Source organism: Micropterus dolomieu, linkage group LG22 (genome assembly GCF_021292245.1).
Source record: "Micropterus dolomieu isolate WLL.071019.BEF.003 ecotype Adirondacks linkage group LG22, ASM2129224v1, whole genome shotgun sequence".
NCBI classification, from domain to species: domain Eukaryota; kingdom Metazoa; phylum Chordata; class Actinopteri; order Centrarchiformes; family Centrarchidae; genus Micropterus; species Micropterus dolomieu.
This window is the reverse complement of record NC_060171.1, coordinates 5,117,704-5,138,613: the sequence shown is the minus strand read 5'-3', so window position 1 is coordinate 5,138,613 and position 20,910 is coordinate 5,117,704. Positions and strand designations below refer to the sequence as shown.

General features: G+C 40.1%; 1 protein-coding gene across 1 annotated transcript in view; it reads right to left on the bottom strand.

Annotated features, from left to right (window-relative positions):
* LOC123961768 (cortactin-binding protein 2-like) overlaps positions 1-9,902 on the bottom strand; it is a 49,845-nt gene extending 39,943 nt beyond the window's left edge. Inside the window, exons 1-2 of the mRNA XM_046037425.1 lie at positions 9,517-9,902; positions 256-363 (exon numbers count right to left, since the gene is read on the bottom strand). Coding sequence (XP_045893381.1) covers positions 256-363; positions 9,517-9,597 — 189 coding nt within the window. The 5' untranslated portion in view covers positions 9,598-9,902. The remainder of the gene's footprint in view (positions 1-255; positions 364-9,516) is intronic.
* Positions 9,903-20,910: the final 11,008 nt, after the last annotated feature.

Here is a 20,910-nt window from a genome sequence, read left to right as displayed (position 1 = left end):
CAGTTCTGGGAAAAAGCCACCGACTCAGATTTTGTGATACCGCATTCATTTTGCAGTATTCATGACCGTTCATCATTCATTAAACAAGTGATACTCAATTCTGTGTCACAACTGCAGCTAATCATCCCATCTCAAGCCTTTCACAAAGGCAGTGTGCTGCGAAACGGTTGTGTTCGATTTAACCAGACAATGGCTAGGACGGTAGAGGCTTAGCTAATAAGTACAGGAGTGTGTTAGTGTGTCATCTGGACTCACCCTCAGGGCCTCTATGACCAGGTCGCGGGCCTCCAGCTCTCCTTCCATGATACTCAGCAGGGTGAGCAGCTCTGGCTTGCTCAGGTTATCCATGTTGAACTCACATTTCTGCAACACAGACCAGAAACAACATGTCAGAATGCCACCATCAACAACTCATTGCCGAATTTCAAACTTCTTAGCTGAGCCTTCTCGTTCACTACAATGTGAAAATGGACAAAGGCTAGTCCTACAGTCACTGCGAGGCACGAAATTGCTTTCTTCTGTATTCTCCCTCTGTGGTGAAATTAGATTCGGTCTTCAAAAATCACTATGTACCTCTTACGAGAGTTCTTACTCACCTAATATGCTCTCTTTCAATTCTTCTCTAGCTCTTTCTCAAAAAACAACAACCCACAAGGAAACACAACAGTCATTTGCTAGGCACATGTTACTTCATGCACTTGCAAGCCCTGTGGCACTTGTTTCAGTGCTGAGGCACAAAAAGCGTCTGCCAAATGAATAAATGCAAATGCTTATGAAACAGTTTTCATAGCAAAAAGTATCAGCTTTTTAAAATGATTCTTTGACCAGATATTGCCTGAGTTAAATCATAATATTATGTTTGTGTAATGTTACAGTGTCAACAACCTGCTGTAACATGCTGACATTTAGCTTGTAGGCATGCGAATGGTGGGAGTTGCTTGAATTACTTGCATGTTCGAGTAGCTGCAGACTACAAGCCGCCTTAACACGTGTAATAACTTTATGCTGAATTAAAGTGTCCACCCTGCTGTTCATGTCTGTTCTAGAGTATATCCAGGCCTTTAGAAAATGCTAACGTTAGTTTAGTAGAGCAACGTTAAAATCTGTACATTTACTCAAGTATTTGAACAAAGGACTTTTTTTTTTTTTTTAAACTAGTAATGGAGTATTTTTACTATGGATGTACTGCTTTGGCAGTGGCAAATCGGAATACTTCAACACCGTTGGCAAGTTAACATCTAGCTGTTCCTCCACCAGCTAATTTCTAGTCCACTGATATCACAAGAACAACAAAAACATGCTAGCATGATAACACTGCATAATACTATTAGCATGCTATCATACTATTGTAGCATTTAATTATAGGTCAGACTCAGAAAATGTGTCCATTTCAAGGTATCCTGTCAAGGTGACATTTCAAACTGTTGCAATGCTATTTTGCAAGCCAGATATGATTACTCATTAAAATGTTACATACTGCACATGATGGTAAATTAATTGGTTATGCTACTGCTGTATTATGCAAGTACATACAAAAACTTACTTTGCCACTTACTTCCCGTCTCCAACTGGTCTCATTAAGTGCAGCCCTTATATCAGGCTAGATGTCCCGTCCTATCTCGAAGCTATTAAGGTCTAATTACATTTAGCTAGGTCATTAAGCACCTATTTGGTCAGTTGCGACCGCTGGGCTAACGGGTGGAGATGACTTTAATTGGGAGTGACCAGACCACTTCATGCTTCCCCTCATGTCAATTAAAAGCTTTTTCCGGTCTACTTATAAAAAGCAAAAACGGCTGTGTGCTGCATCCGTGCCTTTGTCCTATGAACAGGACAAAGACACGTTTTATCAGCAACTTCCTGATTTCTTCTGACTGTGAATCACTTTGTGACACACATTTTTACTCTATTCTATGGTGCCAGGGTTGTGTGTAATTGTGTGACAATTTAAATTACTAGTTATTTTGTAGATTAAGATTTTACATACATAAATACAGACAGAACGATGGACTTCACATGATTGGATTGAAAATGAATTTTTCTGAAAAGCTGTTTTGATTCTTGTGATCGGTGGACACTTCAGACTAAAGGAATATAAATAATCAAGAAACGACACATTTGGACTTAAAGAGTGCTTCAAAGGTAACGGGATGTCCATACTGACATATTGATCATAAGCTTAAATATTAATATTTGTTATAACAATCTAAGCAGCTTAGAAACAGCTAAAGCGGGCAACCCGGCGGGGTTGAAGAGGTTTTATACATCAAAAGAACTTATATAAAAACCAGACCAGGTGTTTAATGGGGACCTGTGTTTATTGGTCAAAATGTGTTTCCACACCAGGTCAGTAAAATAGGTAGGCAGCTATTTGGGACTCTGCTATTAATGGCTATTAATGGTTTTACGGTACATACATGAGGTCAGCTTATAGAAAGGGTGCAGTATTGTAGTGTGACTGTCTGCAAATCACCTTCTTCAAACCAAGAAAAGGTGTATTATTGTAGTTTTAACACGCTCCTTAAAGCCCAGCTCCGGCATTGTAATGTTGCTTGTATGTTAATGCATCAGTAATAGTAATATTAATTTTTTTTTAAAAATACTGTATATACACTGCAGACTTGAAACAATGAATTAAATTGATTAATAATAGATTGATCATTTAAGTCATTTTTACTACCATACAAACACTGGTTTCAGCTTCTGAAATGTTTCTCTCTTTTATATCTTTGTAAATTGAAAAGCAAAAACATTTAAAGATGTCACTTTGGTCTCTTGGAAATATTCACAGGACTTTTTCATCAGTTCAAGAAATTAATTGAGACATTAATAATTAACAAAAACTGATCTGTCAGTTGCAGCCCAAATGTACAGTATATTAACATACAGCTCTGAAACAAAAGTCTCACTAAAGGATTATGTTGTAGTCACTGCAATATGTTTTCCAGCTGCTGGCTAAGGCGATCTACTGGACCAATTATAAAACATTTGACCTATTTATTGATTCAGACTAGAGCTGAACAATAAATCAGAGTCCTCAAAATCACAATATGGCCAAGTGCAATATCCAAATTGCCTTAAGTGTTTGTCACAACATACCATTTTAAATGAAGCACTGTGGTGCTACAGAGATACCCCGAACTACAAAGTCTCCAGATGTAAGGGAATGTGCTATACTGTTTAGCCCTAAACACCAAAATATGTACAGATAGGGCCCAGGTTACAAACATGCATCTGAGAACTTCTTCCAACACTGTGTTGTTTTATGTGTTTTGTTGTTAAATTTAAGGATGCAATACAATTCCAGTTTTAAAAAACGGTTTGCACAGAAATTAGATCTAAGAAAAGTCACTGAGAGACAAAACACCAGAAATGTGACAAATGTTTGTCCTTTCTAGACATACAATGTAAAATTCAACAATAAACCAAGAGGAAATTTTCTCAAGACATCATGATTTTGGGACAATACAGTCGAGTCCTATTCTTCTCTGATTCCTCAGAGTGAGACAGATTTTTTTCTCTGAACAGGACAACAGCATCTGATGAGTTGACATTCCAAAGCACAGCGTCAAATTGTTATGTTAAGGTACCTTGAAGGGCATTGTACTCACTCAAGGCAAAACCTAAGTGAGAAAAATAAGTAAAATTCTTGGCTGTAGAACAAAACAAAAAAAACAAGAAGTAACTTCACGTAGAGATGCCAAAAGATAACACTGGAGCTCAGGGAAAAAAGAATTTCCAATTACAGTGCTGGCGACTACTGCAGCCATCTGCTGAGAAAGCCACATCCAGCTGCATTACAAATATCTGGAAGCTTTTTACCAGGCTTTGTTCAATAAAACAGGCAAAAGGAGGAAGTGAAGAGCGTTTCGGCCTCCGGTGCACAACATTCAGATTGCTACCTGTTCATTCCAACAACGTTCAGTTGTCAGCCAGCCATTAAGGCCTGATTTACAAGCCTAGATCACAATCTCAGCCAGGATTATTCCATTTCATCAAGGAGTCTCCAGAGGTCCCTCGCACAGAATATGACTTTGAACAGGCCAGTGTAAGATTTCAACAAGCTGATACTTTTTATGGGTCATTTATACACTCCTGTGACATTGTTTATTTCACAGTAAGGGGAAAAGGTGCATGCTCAGACAATGGGATCAGAGTTAATGAATCCTTACAAACAGGCCAACATGCCATCTTTTAACAGCTTTCTTTTTGCCAGAAAAACATTCTCTATACAGGTGGCGAAAAATCTCACTTTTTTATTAAGAACCCTTGCTGCCTGCTCACTCTAATATGGACCTTTTTCTTCAGACCAAGGAGCTGGAAAGTGTTGCGTCAATCACATGTTTCAGTTTAGTCAAACCACGTTTTTCTTCTGATGCTATCACGACAAGCCTGGAAATAAAAGCACAAGAGCTTCCAAGGGATTGATTCACTCGCATCGAGCCTTCCAATCGATCCCTGAGCCCCCTTTTTCCCGGCAGCATTCTCAACACTCAGTGAATTGGACGACACAGGGAGCCTTGATTGACAGCAACCCTGAGCCCTGAGCTGTTCTGTCACTGGGGCCACGAGCGGTGGGTGAGGTGAGGTGAGGTGAGGTGAGGTGAGGGTGAGGGTGGGGGTGGGGGGGGGGGCTGCTTCTCTCTGACATTTCTGCACAGTGAGCAGGTGAGGGAAGTGAACACTAATTTGTTCCATGAGCCGTGTGCTGTGCGCCAAGGGCACGAGCAGCCTGGCCGGCACTCAGAGGCTCGCTGTTAGCCCCGGTCCACTTAATAAGGCCTGTGTCATTCTACTCCGGGCCACAAGGGAAGGGAAATGCTCGCTCTGTGCAAGTTCCTCCACTGTTCTGCTGGCAAAAGCTTGTTTAGGACTGTAAGTTTCCTCACAGATTCATGTCCTGTTACTGCGAGCACAAAACTGTGTGATACGACAGCCTGTGAGAGGTTACCAATGGTTTTGAGGAAAATGCCAACAACTTGGGCGTTCTCACAATTAAATAAATGGTCAGTTAAACTAAATGACCATAAAACACACACTGTCTCATTTACCTCTTCTGGTATCTAACAGTTTTGATTTCATTTTTCTAGGTTTTTGAGATATCTGTTTTCATGAGGACTGGTTCAAATGGATCACTGTTCACTCTTGGAATAAGTGGATTAGGGCTGCAACTCACTTTATTTTCTCAACAGATCGTTTATTCAATTAAATCTAAGACAATCTCATTTCCCCAGTCTTTCAATTGTTTATTAGTGTGCAACAGTCCAAACTCCAAAAAATGTATTCAATGCTCACTATCACATAAAAAAAAAAAATAAATCTCCCAAATTGAGAAGCTGGACCAACAGAGTTATGGGAATTTTAACAATTAATCGATTCAATCAAAATAGCTGCCTATAAATCTTCTGTCTATTGGCTAACTGACCAATTGTTTCAGCTCTGCTGTGGAAGTTGCAGATACTTCACTACATGGACATCATTGTAAGAATTTTTACACAAGAGACCAGAGAGGCACTAAAAAGTGGAGCCTGTATTAATGTAACTGATAGTGGAAACGCTCACAGATTAGTCAAGTCATGGCCGATACCTGATCCATTTAATCAGGTCAGTATCGGCGCCGGCGCCTATTAATCAGATCGGTGTAACGCTAGCTGGAGCACCACAAACAAAACCAAAAATGTGTAATTGATGACCTCTCCAACTTGCTTAGTTGAAATTTGGAAGAAATTCTTCCTTGTTGTCAGGAAGAAGCGATAACATTACAGCACTGCTCCAACATGGCAGCATGTCCTACATAACCACTGGTGACCACTCTTAGGCCCCATCCACACTACTCCGTTTTAGTTTACAAACAGTGAATTAAAACAAATACCATCTCCGTCCACACCAGCGTTTCCACTGCGTTTTGGAGTTGATCTCCGTCTACATTAAAATGACGAATTAAAACAAAGACCTTTTGCTGCGTTTGCATCTCCCATCCAGACTACAAGGATGAAAACGAAGACCTAAAACAAAGTTTGGAAACGCTGCCGACCCCGTTTTGTGTTTCAAAACACCGGAGGGCGTTTTAGTGAAGACAGGCCAAAACGGAGGACTTTAGAAACGATGACGCAGCCGCTCACGCTCGGCCCTCTGGTTGGGTCTTGCAGAGCAGAAACATGATGCTTCTTCCGCCAAATCTTCTGAAACTACGGAATAGACCATCGGCTTCATGTTTACACTGGCACGCGCATGCCCAGTGCACCTGAACGGGTCCTAGCTGTGCGTTTTCAGTCGTTTTAATGTAGACGGAGATCAACTCCAAAAACGCAGCGGAAACGCTGGTGTGGACGGAGATCGTATTCGTTTTAATTCTCCGTTTGTAAACTAAAATGCAGTAGTGTGGATGGGGCCTTAGGCTTCCATCACACAATTAAGTGCCAGACAGGGCAAGGTTTGAAGATGGGGCTGGACAGGTAGCTTGGTTCTTATTTTTTTTTTTTTATTATTAGAACCTGTGTCTAATTTTTGTATTTTTGGCTATTGTTGCTATCAGTTATAATATTTTGCTTGCAAACTTTATTTCTGAGTATAACAATACACGGAGCACAAGCAGTCAGGCAATCAGACCAGCTTTAACAAACTCACTTGGAAGTGAGAGAAATTATGAATTAACGTTAACTTTCACTAGATTTTGCGTCAACTTTGACCTACTGTACTTGCACTTTTTTTTTGCAAGGACAGATTAAAACCAACAATTTGTGGTGGCTCTCCTTTAGTTTCATCTAAATATGGCTAAACTAGATTATTGTTTACAGTAGGAATGGGCTCTGGTTCTATATTTGGAGCAAAATACATGGATTCGTTAAGATCCGGTGCCAACATATCACTCATCAAACCTTTCATCTCTGGTCACTCTAGCATTCTCATTTTTAGCTGTATCTGGTGAGAATGACAGACATCAGCAGGAGCAGATCAGATCAGCTGTAAATATTTAACATTAATTCTGTAACTGCTAAATTAAATGTTTGTCTGTTCTCTGGTTAACGTGCAGCTGGTGTCTGTATTCAACAAATATTGTGAGTGAAAAGACACGTCACTCTGTAACACCGACGTAGAACCACAAATGGTCTGTGTGCTTACTGCAGTTGAACGGGGACCAACCGAGTGGCGACTCCTCACCGGAGAAATGATTAGCCGATGAACTTTGATTCATCAGAACTACATTTTAATCTGCTCTACATAATAGCTGTGAATCAGAACATTCAGTATTTGAGGGAAGTACCTTGTGAAGTACAGGAGGGTACAGCTGTTAATTGAATGTGTCAGATACTTTAAATGAACTAATTTCATACACTTTGATCTCATTTTCAGGTTATTGCTACAGGTTGTGAATCTTAATTAGACTTTCTGCCTTTCTAAGCCAACAACAGGTGATTAGACCTCTTTGGGTTACAGGTAGCTATTTTAGCCTTTCGTTACCTGCAAATGTTGAAATAACATTTGGAAACTGATTCGAAAGCATTCAGGTTCCAAACTGGTTTTAACTAGGAGGTCAGTTTACACATTGTCTAATCATCTGACAGCTAGTGTTTCATGTCTTGTGAGACTCACAATGGTGACACATCCTGAGATCTCATCAGCTTAAATAAAATTAACAACCAACATAGATTGTTTTCCTTTAACTTCAACGGAAGAGGTTGAAGACATGCGAAGTGCCTGCTAACATGTGTTATGGTAAATTAGTGGGAGGTTACTATCAGAGTGCCTTTCATTGAGCTCTGACCACAAGGACCGGTCCTTCAGAGTTCTCACAAACAAGAAGCTTCCCCCACCTCGGACCAACAACAGAGAGTTTGACAGGGGTGAGCAAAGAGCAAAGTGCTTTATTTAACCACAGCGGGCATGATGATGATGATGGTGGGTGGGTGGGCATGGAGGCGGAAGACCCCTTACGTTGGCTGGAGCTCAGAGAAGGAAGAGCGTCCCGGCAGATCGACGGGTGAACTGAGGAAGCTGCCCGGCTCCCATGTCTCCGGAGCACCTGTTCACCTCGACGCTAAATGTAAAGTAGCCTCGAGGCAGTTCTGAGTGCGCTCAGAAAAGTGGGGGTGGCTGACACGGTACTCTCAGCTATGCCAGCTGAGTCACTGAAATTAAGACCAATTTAGAAAGGTGTCTGGTGAACAGAGCCTCCACCCCCCCTCCCCTCCCCTGTGCTGCCTCTGCCCTCCATCCACCCCTGCAGCTCTTCTCCCACCTCGTTCTCTACCATCTCCTCAGCTCACCCCCACCTCAACACCCACACTACCATCCACCCACCTCAGGGACTGTGGCTGTTTTCTTTTCCAGCAACTCCACACATTTGCACCAGCCTACCTTTTCAATCTCACATCCAAAGTGCTTTTTTGGGGGTGGGGGGGGGGGATTTCAATGGATGTGGTACAAAGGTTAAGTTCAATAAAGCAGAACAAGGACAAAAAACTCAAGTGGCAAAAGCATCAGTGCCCATTTTGCATTAGTTAATGAGTCAATACCAGCAGTCTGGCACGTTGCATCATGAAGCCAGCTAAAGGAAGGAAAAGTCGTCATGGCCCTCCCAGCGGCCAAGGCAATGGATTGATCAGTTTGCACAGAGCAGTGGTCGCTGCCCTGGCACATATGCTGCAACCTGCGAAAGGGCAAGTGTGAGAAATCACAACTAAGTGTGTGTAAAGCAGTGAAGCTCACCACTAGTTAGTGACAACAAGTGACTACTTTTAGAAGAAATACTTTCCCTCAGTGTGACTTGAGTCAATCCTCTGTTCTAACAGCCAGTGGTGAACCTGTGGAAGGTCTCAGCTTTGTAAGGTGAGCTCTGTTACAGTCTATGGAAGCCTGCCAGGATTAATGTAGGACTGACTGGTGGAGGACCACTTCAGTAAATAACCATTTCATGCCATAATCAGCTCTGCAAGCGATGTGAATATCATTTGCAAAAAAAGGGGTGAAGAAAAGGTCGAACGAAATGTTTTCACATTTAGCAGGGAGCCACCAGCCTTAACACGTCTTCTGTTTCCAGATTTAACTATCCTGCGGCCAGCCAGACAGCTCGCTCCAAGTCTCTGCTTTAGTAACCCATTTACTGTCTAACATATATATATATATATATATATATATATATGAGCTACAACCTGTGTAGCCAGCGACAGGCGCAGGATAACGTAACGACGGCGGGATGAATGTTCAAAGCAGCGGGTAGAGGCGAACAAAAGAAATCACTTTAATGTTCACATTTGGCGATAGACCCCATCCTGCCTGTTTGAGAGCCGTGGTACAGCATTTCGGAGTCATTTATCAGCCCGAAACGAACACGAACCCCTTGTTTTTCTCCAGACGCTGTCGCGAGGCTCCTGCTGGCCACCGCTGTTGCTTCACGAGCCTGTGCGAAGTAGATGCGCACCGCATTTCTCCCTCTTTTCCCCGAGACTACTTCCACGCGACCCCGACTAAAACACCCATGTAGCTTTAGCATTTTCTTTGACCCTCATGTCTTACCGTGTCGACACTTCCCAACACGGCGGTTGCCAGTGTGTGTACCGGAGGAGGCTGCTCTCCACTGGCTCCCTCCGACGCCATCTTCGTACTGTAGCGGTCTGCTGGAGTGAGGGCTCATCCGGCACTCATTAACTATTGCGCTGCTGAATGCAAATCGCGCCACGGACGGCCATTAAAATGAAAGAAGGACGAGATTTGACAATTTGAAGGAGCTGTAAAGGGGGAGAGGACGACGGGTCTCCGCCGTGAAAAGCCCACTGCCGAGTGTGCGGGCTGCAGCGGGGTAGGCGGGCTGTCTTGTAGGCGTAGACCGATCGACGCGTAAAATCCAGATGCGAAGTCCCGGTGCGTTCCCAACTGGAAAGGAGGTGCGTCTCGACAGACTGATTGACAACAGCATTTGTCGGCCTCTGTAGCTATAAAATAAGCCAGTGAGTGGTGCCCAACGGGGGCTCAGGGACCTCCAGGGACCAGTGCACCAATAACATGACAAAGGTGAATAAAGACGTTGCAAAACAGGTGAACAAAGCTGATTTAAAGCCATTTGGGAATGTTTTGGATCCTTTATCTGAAGACACATTTTAACCTTCTCTCACTGGCGTTTTTTTCTATTTTAAATGTATTTGGTTTATTTAAGAATGTACAAAATACTGATGTCATAAGGCCCCCAACCCCCCCAAAAATATATCCTGTCAACTTTCTCCACAAATAAACTACTCCATCACTACAGAGGTTCCACAGTATGGAACCAGTTTTTGAGGCTTTAGGGGGCTACATCTTGTCTGTTTCCAGAGGTGAAAGAAACATTTCTTCATTTAAAAAGTACCAATGTACTGAGAGTTGTGCATATAACAGCATGAACATCCTAATTTATAGTAAAGTATATTATATGCTATATCATTGGATTATTGTTGCTGATGTTTTCATACAACCTGTAAGCAATACTTGGGGTGGAGCTCATTTTATATAATTCTGCATCTAACAATGCATCACATTTTAGTAGCTGAAAATTTTAAACCCTCAAAACAGCTAGTCGCCACAGCTGTCTTTTTAACAAAGTCAAGTAAAAGAAAATAATGCAATATTTCTAGTGGAGAAGTGTTATTTAGTGGAACAGTTAAATACTCAAGTGATTTACAATGACCTCAAAATTGTACTTAAGAATACATAATACATAGAATTGGCTACTTTATTTCTGTGAAAGGTCTAAGAGCCTTTCCTCCTCTGCACTTTTATAGAAAAACACGAGGTAATCTTACATATCTCGTCAGATGTCATAACGGAGTCAAACTCCTGGCACCTCCTGTCATAGCCCAATACAGCTACACATTTGCACAAAAAAATGTACCTGTACAGCTGTAAACAATGCATGTTTCAGTGCCTCTCTGGAAATCACATTGTAGGTCATTTTATTTGACAGCCTATAAACTGAAACCAAAATGCAAAGGATTCAAACCAAAAGCCTTATTGTTAATCTTACACGAGTCGATGCTCAGAGTTCAAATCTCTCAGCTCTGGGTCTGTTTATCCCAGAAAAGCAGAGAGAGGATAGGGGCCCTCTCAGCTCCCAGATGTGGCATTTAGGATTAACGGACGCTGATCCAGCCTGTTCATCCAGAATGAGGTTATTAAGTCTCTATTTAGGTCAAATGATGCACGATCGACAACCAGTGCTAACAATGAACATAACCGTGTGATGTACAAGACTTTCACCAGCTGTATGGAAGCAGCAATGGAAAAAATGATTTAGACACACACATGTGTTGTGTTGAAATATGCCTGTTTTAAGTTTAAACAACTCCCTAATGAATTGAAATGTTGACAGCAACTCACTATTAAAGCATTAAAACGACATACAGTAAGTATATCAGTATATAAGTTTGTGTTTATCTGTTGCACTGTACTGTTTTGGTAAAAACCTTCTCCTGAGAGGTTCCCAGAGAAAGAGATTCTCGGTGCAACAGTGATAGTGATTACCAAAGTGAGAGTCATGCCCTTTTATTGAATACAGTACATTTCTTATGGCTCTAACTTTGCCTGCTCTATTGATTTCTCACTGTGACTTGAAAAGAGCTCTGAAAAGAAACTCTTTGCTCTTTGTCACTAAGAAACTGATATGAAAACATGAAAATAAAGTCCCCTATCAAACTCCATGGTAGTTACACTGCAAGTATCTCTACATGAATTCACTGTCTGCCAGTTCTGCACAGGAATTAGATGCCTGCCAACAAGCCCTCATATCCAAACAACAAAGTGTTGTTTTTTTTTGTTGCTTTCTGAAATGATTTACATAAACAAATGAAATAAACAACAAAAAACAATAAACTAAGTTGTGCTGGGGTGAAGGACACATATCAAATGTGTAGTAAATATCAGTTTGAAGGTTCATTCTTGAAGTTGGAGAAGATTGATATTCTTATTGATGTTGGACTCTAATGAGAAGGTGTTTCAGTTGGTTAAATGCGACTGGGCGCATAAGACGTGAGAAATAAAAGTTGCATAGTTATGAGAAATTAGTTATATAAAAAAGGAAATACTGTTGTTTTACTGAAATTGATGTTCTTTTTAATCTCTCAAAGAAATAAAAGGTAAAATAAGAGCTGATATTCTTCGGATGAGAAAGTTGAATTTGTTCAGTGTGTGATTTGGGGGAAGTAAATTTGGTTTAATGATATTTGTGAGCTGGTTATTGGTGTTATTTGTTATTATTTTTTCTTTGTACAAGAGAAGAGGTTGCACTGTATGTTTGGTAAAGGTGTCTAATTGCATTGTGGGTAATGTAGGCAGACAATGAAGAAGAATGCGTGGAATATAGATGCTATCTGTGGTTCTGCTGCACCGACTTTGATCCTTTTATCATTTTATTTTGGTCCACAGTGAGTCCAACCATATCATAGGAGTGCAAAGCTAAATCTGCAAATTACTCGTTTAAGATTGTGTTAAAGTTTAGACAACCTAAACTACTTAATGAGGTAATGATTGTGATATGGTTTATAAGAAACACTTTGCATTCAGCCCTCAGAGATTTTGTGGACCATAAACAACATTGTGCTACATCTGTCTTTGCTTTTAAGAGAGGTAAATCATTATTCCTTTGACCACAAAAGGTCGTCTGTCAGGAAAAAGTAAAAATAGGATGTTTCAAGCACGTGACCAAATGCCTAATGCAGATATTTTTGGTAAGGAAGATAATTTCCATCCAACAAAATCTTTCAGATATGTAAATTGATCACATTTTGAGAGAAGTGAACTCTTTTACTTATATGACAACTCAAATGGTTAACTTTACTTAATTAATTGTACTTTACATTGTTGCTGGGAACTTTCTAAACCATGCTATTATGACTATATATTAATTTCCTTCTTCACTGCACTATAAAAATCAACTTGCACCAACTTGAAACTAGCTTGAGATAGACACTTAATAACAGTTAATGTTTTGTCAAAGTTACATTTATGTTGTGTATCTGACGCTTGTGCAACACAGTAGGTTATCTCAGTCTGCGGTTCTTGGCAGGCACTGCAGTCAATCCTATACAGAGCATGGAACTTAAATGAGCTGTTGGGCCGGAAACACAAGTATGCATACCAGCTGTCTGTTGTTTGATGTCATGCTAAACACTGCGAACACACATGTGAAACACAATAATGTAATGTAATAAAGCTCTTTTCTGTGTTACCTACATTCTGGTCATCAGGTAAAATAGTGCTGCTGAGGGTTCTAGCTGAATTCAAAGTTCCCTGTCCCATCACGAAGAGGGGGCGTTGATGTTTCTAGTGTTTAAACTAGTATTTAGTATAATCTTTAACTCGTAATGTCTTATCAAGTTGTGAACACAGAACTGCATTAACTGCAGATATACACATTTGGCCAAGTTGTCTGTACAGTGTGTTGAGCCAGGCTGAACGGTTCTGCAGTGCAGACTAAGGTCACACTTGATTGACTCTTTTCTCTAGCTGCCTGCCTGATTTTGATTAGCCGGTGGGCTGGAGCCAACTGTAACGACCATGACAAGATGCTCATAAACACAGACAGAGGAAACTCTGATTCATGCCTACAGTATTGGTAAATTTAGAGTCTCTAATCCACCTGATTAATACGTCTTTGGACTACTTTTATTAAAGAATTGGTATCCAAAAACTATTAAAAACACATCAGTGAGCCACACTGTTACACTGGTGACACGTTCCTTCATTACCATGAACACACAGTAGTGTATTTTGACTACATCCCACTAACACAATCCTGCTGTCCCAAATACTCACTGGAGCACCAAACTAGTCCCCAATAAAAGCACATTATACTACTGTTTGAGTAATGTTTGTTTATTGTGTCCAGTTGTTTTAGGATATTACTGAGACCCCATTTACAGTATGTCTTCAGCACGAAAGGGCTTGGGCCTAGTGCCACAGGCAGGCTGGGGAAGTCAGAAAGTATTGAAAGATGGACTAACACATTGTTAGTTTTGGTCCTTTCATGACATTTGTTGAAAAATAGACCAAAGCTAGAATTTTCCTTTAATACTGATCCTCTTAGCTTTCTGTCACACTTTCTGTCATACTCACATGATTCCATTATTAGACCACATCTTTACAGTGTCCTTCCATTGTCAACCTGCACTGTCAGTGACCTTTTGATCCATTTCATCCATTCCGTGTATCCGTAGAAGTGTACCTTGCAGACACAGACTGTACTGTTTACGAGCAGCTGGCATAAATCTACCCGAACACATAATGTGATTAATCATGTTTGTTGTTATTGTCCACCACAGGGGGAAGTATTGATACAAGGCAAAGAGTTTATGGATAACCCTCCCACCAAAATCAGCATCTCAAATGATGTTAGAACCTGAGAAACATCTGTGGCATATGTGAATTCCAATATGAGGAAGTCTCTTGCACATGATGAACAAGCGATTCAGCACAAAAACATTGTCTTGGAGATTGGACATTATCATATCTTTGTCTTGAGACAAAGTCAGTGTATGGAGTAGGAACAGTAGACTTTAACACTGGAGACTGCTTTTTGTTTCCTATTTCATTATTCTTTAAAGCATGACCTCAATTCTTCCATAAACATAACCAAATGTTTATTATTGTAACCATGATCACAAAGGTTGTTTACCGAAGTAGTAATTTTAACCCAGAGTCCAGATGATGGAGGCGTCAGATCAGATGGACAATAGATGTACAAACAACATATTTTGTTGTTTAATTTGGAGGACTTGTTGGAAGTGCAATATTGAATTGCTGGAGTTCCTCTTCAATCAAAATTGAAATACTGAGCTGTACTAGCACAAGTAACTTAAAATTGTACTAAATACAGTTCTTGAGTAAACGTATGTATGTTACATTCCATCACTGGGAATAAATTACTGTAGCTGCACAATATTTTCTGCATGTGTCGGAAGTAATTCGTAGAAGACCCATAAACTCATAATGTCCACAGTATCCATTGCAGCAAGGGCACGCAGGGATTTCAGACCCGAGCTGAAATGACGACCATCAGAGGAGGAGAAAGTGGTGCAACCGGAGACGATGGGACAGACACTGATGGATGGGGCTGGAGTCGGGGAGCAGCAGCAGAGTCCCTGAGCCAGAGGCCCCCACCCCCCCACGCCTCAATCCTGTGGGAACACTTGGCTCGTATTAACTCGCTCATTGTTGCGACGCACAGCAGGCACAATGACTCCCTTTTTGTCGATGAGGACGTAGCGGACTGAGAGGGCAGCCAGGCGGCCATCACTGGGTCCTGTGTGCTGTGGCTCTGAAGCTGGGTCGGCCAGCAGGCAGACAGGAAAGCAATAAAAAGAGTCAGACAGCGAGCCCTAGATCCCATATCCTGGCCTGAGCTTCAAATGGGACGACATGGAAGGTCTAGATAGTGACTCTACTAACAGAGAGGGATTGAAATAGAGGGAAGGACGAGAGGGAGGAGGAGAGCTGGGATCTGGGCCACATCTCTGTCTGATTGTCCCTGAGGGGCTGCCAGTAGCTGAACTAGACCTCTGTTCAGTCACCATCCCTGCTGATCTGAAGTCAGCGCTGCTCTGTCTGCCCCCGAGATCTAACCTCTCTTCCTTTCAGTTTAGCTCGATGTATGCCGTTCACTTTCTCCCTTACACTGCTTCTCTCTGTCCACCCACTATCTCATGACCGTGGAGTCGGGGGAGCAGGTGCTTCTACTAAATACTGAAAGGCAGCAATCACTGTTTTTTTTGGTCCCATATTCAAGATTCTACGTAATGAACACAACTAAAGAGCATAGCTTAAATGCGGTTATTTGATTTCGAAGGTTTAGTGCCGTAGTAGAAATCTCTCACAATTCAAAAATATGTTTTGCTTAATTGTTTTTTTCACTTGGTTGTTTGAGCTTCACTGTGCAGACTGGTGTGTGTGCAGAGTTTGACACTAGAAGGCTGTTTTCACATTAATCCACTGAAGGAGGAAGGTGCTCACCTTAAATCTGAGTTTAACACGTGCACACATGAGCATGTTTGAAGGCCTTTTATGGTCCAGTATGCAACTTACTTAAAGTGTGATGTGGAAACTTTTTTGTTGAAAATCCATATCAGAGAGTGTTTTTATGTTTTAAAACATGTCTGGACAGCATTTGTTTTTACAGTTAAAGTTACATCTTTTACCATTTTGAGGTACTTTACTTATGTTATTCCATTTTGTGCTAATTTAAACATCTACGTCACACATTTCACAGGGAAATGTGGTACTCTATACTTCATTTTGTTTATTTGACAGCTGGAGAAATAAAGATATACTTATATATTTATTTTAACATTAATGTTTACATTACATTACTCTACATGTTACACTACATGCATTAGCTTCACTTTAAGCACACACACATCTGCAACAACAGAATATAGCACTCCATTCTGGCACAAGTATGGTTACATTTGATACTTCGAGTACAGTTTTCAGTTTCAATATGACTGAAAGCGTCACATTGTACTGAACATTCAGTCAATAGAGTGCTTGTCTTGGTGTATTAATGTTTATCTTTCATTCTACACCAATCATCCTTGTCCTGGGGTATTTGAAGAATTAGTAGCACATACCCAGCACAATGCACAGCGTACTGAGGAAGCTGTTTCCTGACATCCTTCTCTGAGACACCTATTGTGTACATGTTACAGAAGAATGGTCAGAATGCACACTGATGTAGCCAGTTCTTCAAACACTGACCATAACAATTTGTTTAATAAAAAATGATAGTAAACATTTGACAAATGGAAACACGCATAAGATAAGAAGAAGAAGAGACTTCTGTATCCATGCAGCCAGACGCAGAAAATCCAATGTCTACACTTTGGGAAGGGGTACATGACAGAGTTGCCTCTCACCCCTCTCTGATTCACTGTCCTATCCGGTCCAACCAGCTTGTGGTCGGGGTCACAACCCTGACACTTGGCACCCAGCATCATGGAGAATGGCACTCTTGTTCAGAACCTGCTCGACGTCAGATGCCTCAATGAGTCATCCAGAGACTTGACGACTTCAGCATTGCATGGAGCTGTCAACCCATCTAGCACATTCTCCCTCCCAAACGTTACAGTCAACATGTTCTGCCAAAGTGTCGCCCTGATTAAACATCAACAATGTTTTGAAGGATTTGCCAGAAACAGTTTTGGATTTCAAAACTTTTCATCCATACATAGACTCCTTTGTTATTTTAAACAGAACTTCAAAAGGACAGGAGAAACAGCCACTTGTGTATTGCCCACTAATTACTAACTACCTGCTCTTATCATTGTTTCTGTACCACTGGCAAAGCTGGAATTACAACTGAACTAATGACAATTAGTTTGCGGTAATTCACTTAATTGGAAATGTGTTTGTTTATACTGTATGCACCACTAAAGCACATTATAAACAGACAATACAGGAGCCTTAAGGCAATACCTGCATTCTTACTTTATCTTGAGGCTGCATGTTGTAACAGTGTCCTGAGTTAAAATCTAGTTTTAAAAATCGTGACAAAACGTTAAAATATTCTGGTGTACAGAAAATTAACAATTGGAATGTTTGTATAATACTGATGCGCTTAAGTCAAGGTAAGTTTATTTGTATAGCACCTTTTAACAAGGCAATTTAAAGTGATACATAAGACATAAAACAGCATTAAAGCAAGTTATAAAAGAAACAAGCCAATATAAAAACGACATATAAAAAGAGTCTAATAAAATAAGAGATAAAAATAAGTTAAAATTGATCAGATAACTGAAAACACATAATAAAAGGACAATAAAAGTTACAGTGCAGTGAAACATATGAATTAATAGTTAACTATAATAAAAAGACTTGTTAGCTAGCACTTAAGTCAGCTAACTTTGCTTCAAAAGTGTGGAAAAGAAGGCAAGATGGACTACTTGATCAGTCAAAATGTCAGTGGTAGAAGAAGTAGGCCTACACAAATCTTTTACTTTCTACTATTTATTCTACTAAAAGTAGAAATACCAAAGTTTACAAATTCAATTCAATTCAATTCAATTTTATTTATATAGCGCCAAATCACAACAACAGTTATCTCACAGCGCTTTTCATAAAAGAGCAGGTCTAGACCGTACTCTATGATGTTATTTACAGAAGCCCAACAGTTCCCACCAAGAGCAGCACTAGGCGACAGAGGCAAGGAAAAACTTCCTTTAAGAGGCAGAAACCTCGAGCAGAACCAGGGCTCAGGGTGGGCGGCCATCTGCCTCGACCGGTTACAAGTAAAACTCCTGAATTCAAAATGTTATTTAAATAAAGTACAGAAGGATCTGAATCATCAAAATATACTTAAAAGTACTCCGTATGCTGAACGGCACCTTTGATATTTTATGTCTGTTTTTATCACTAACAAATGGTCTAAGTATATTTTGAAGTTGTAGTCCGACAATGTGGAGCCATTTTAGATACTTTGTATACCACTGGGTAGATTAGTAGCACAGTACTGCATTATCTCATATAAGCCTATCATGTTTTCTTACGGGGAAAAGTAACTAGAAGTGTCAGACAAATGTAGTCGAGTAAAAACTAAAATGTTTGCCTCTCATAAGTTGTGGAGTAGAAGTATAAATTGAAATACTCTAATAAACTACATGTAAGTAAAAATTGTATTTAACTACAGTACTTGAGGAAATGCACTTAGTTACATTCCACCACTGCACTTTGTAGTATTGTCTAAATGTGCTCGCACTGGATCTGATTTGTAGTCATTTGTGGTATCTTGTAAGCCAATGTGGAACCGACATAGCATGAAACAATATTAAAAAGTCAACTATTATTATTATTGCTGATGAAATTTCTGCTAATATTATCACTAGAACTCCCATACTTTTGCTACTACTACTACTAACATAAATACTAATGCATATCAATACTATCCATGCTGTTGCTTTCACCTCTGCTACTGGCGCTACCTTTGCTATTGCCCAATCTACAGCTAATACAAAAGAATACATCACATTTAATAATACATATCATGCATACAAAATATTCATACTCTCTAATGTAAAGACAGATTCATTGCACATCTCTTCTAGCTGGACTTACATGATAAGTCCACCAATACTGGATTCTGTTATATAAATGCAGGCCAAAACATGGTCTGCCCTCAAGTGATACAATGCTAACAACTCTCACATGTTTAGATTGTTCCTTCTGCAAATAATCTGCACAGTAAAACTCTTGACTTGTCACATTATACCTCAGGGCATCATCAACTCTGCCAGGGTGACAGACTACCATTGATTTCAGAAGGCCTGTCAGTCACAGCATCAGTCACCGAGGAATGTCAGAGATCCAGTTTAGGATGGTTGACTTCAGATTGCTCTTCAGATGACGTTCACTGCTCTACAGAGGAGGCTCAGCAGTTAGACAGGTGACAGTATCTTCAGTCTCAAAATCACATGACCTTCTTTAAAGAGTAAACAATTCAATAGGTAGCTGTGGTATCTGTACCAACGCGCATATGTGCCTTTAAACCTATGTACCCATGAGGTACCTAGGTAGCTGTGGTAGCTGATTTGAGTATTTTATATTATTATTAATTTTTTCAACAATCCATAGATAAAGCCAGTTCTACTTTATCCAGGTGATATAATTTTCCCCCTTATTCAACCAGGATGGTTTTGTTGTGAGCAATGTTGAGAATGTTTTATTAGCAGAACTATGTTTTTCATTATTTCTTCTGTCCCATTAATCATTTCACTACCCATCAGATTTAGCTTTTTACACGACCCCCAGGCTAGGAGCCACTATGGCTACCAGTGTTGTCAAGCATTAGATCTATAGTTTCATTGATTTTCTGAAAGATGAGGTTGGTGTTGGCCTTTGGTGTTGTATGATGGCAGTCACCACATCTCAGCTACACACAAAAACCACATAAAACTTGTAATAAAATAGTACTTAATTTGCATATTTTACGATTTATTTTTTGTATTGCATTTCTGGATTTTGGTGTATTTTAATTCCCTCATAGACCAAATGCTGTTGTAAAGGATTTTGCATTATATGTTCAGAAATCAGACTGTTCAAACCGCTGCCTTTGTTGATCTCAGGTAGGTGCTTAAATAAGAGTGTCAAACCGAATAAGGGGTTGTAGCAGCAGGTCTGGGCATTTGCAAAATATTTTATAACTGTGAGGATGTGTCTCCTCCTAGTGGAAAATAAAGGAAGTAAGTTTGAGAGAGCAGCAGTGGTTCTAAACTGGCGGTTTGCCCCCCTAGACAAGGGGAAAAATATGGAGTCACCCTGTAGGTCATAAGTCACCTGAGAAAGATTAACCTTATTTTTATGCTCTATGATATCATGTCCAAATAAGTTTGGATTGTAAAACGTCTGATTACTGTCCACGAAGGCCACCAGGACTTCCTTCAATGGATTAATAAATGGCCATTAGTTACCATCTGCCGAAAGCTCATTTATCATAAACACTCACTTTTATTTTACCATGTGAAGTAAAGCAAAATCTTTGTCATTTCTGATATGTATCAAAACCCAGAAATGTTAAATGTCTTTTCTCAAAAAATATTCACCCTATCTCTAGTATATGTGTACCATTTTCTTGATACAGTGGAAATTGTCAATGTACCTATATGTTGACTTATATCAGGGTGATTGGTATCTTTATCAACAGTTGTTGTATTTTTAGGTAAATATTGGGCCTGTCTTATCAGTTCATGATATATCATGTTGGATGTGTGCCAAGATGTTTCAGCCTCTAGGATGTATAAGCTGTTAATTTATCATATGTTCGAATTTACATAGGGTTTAGTCTGGGTGGTATTTAGTTTGATGTGAGGTAACATTCAAGGTAAGCACTGATGTAAAGGGTAAATTAATGCAGCAAATCCAGAAAAAATTTAAATGTTTTCTTGCTGCTCAATAGTT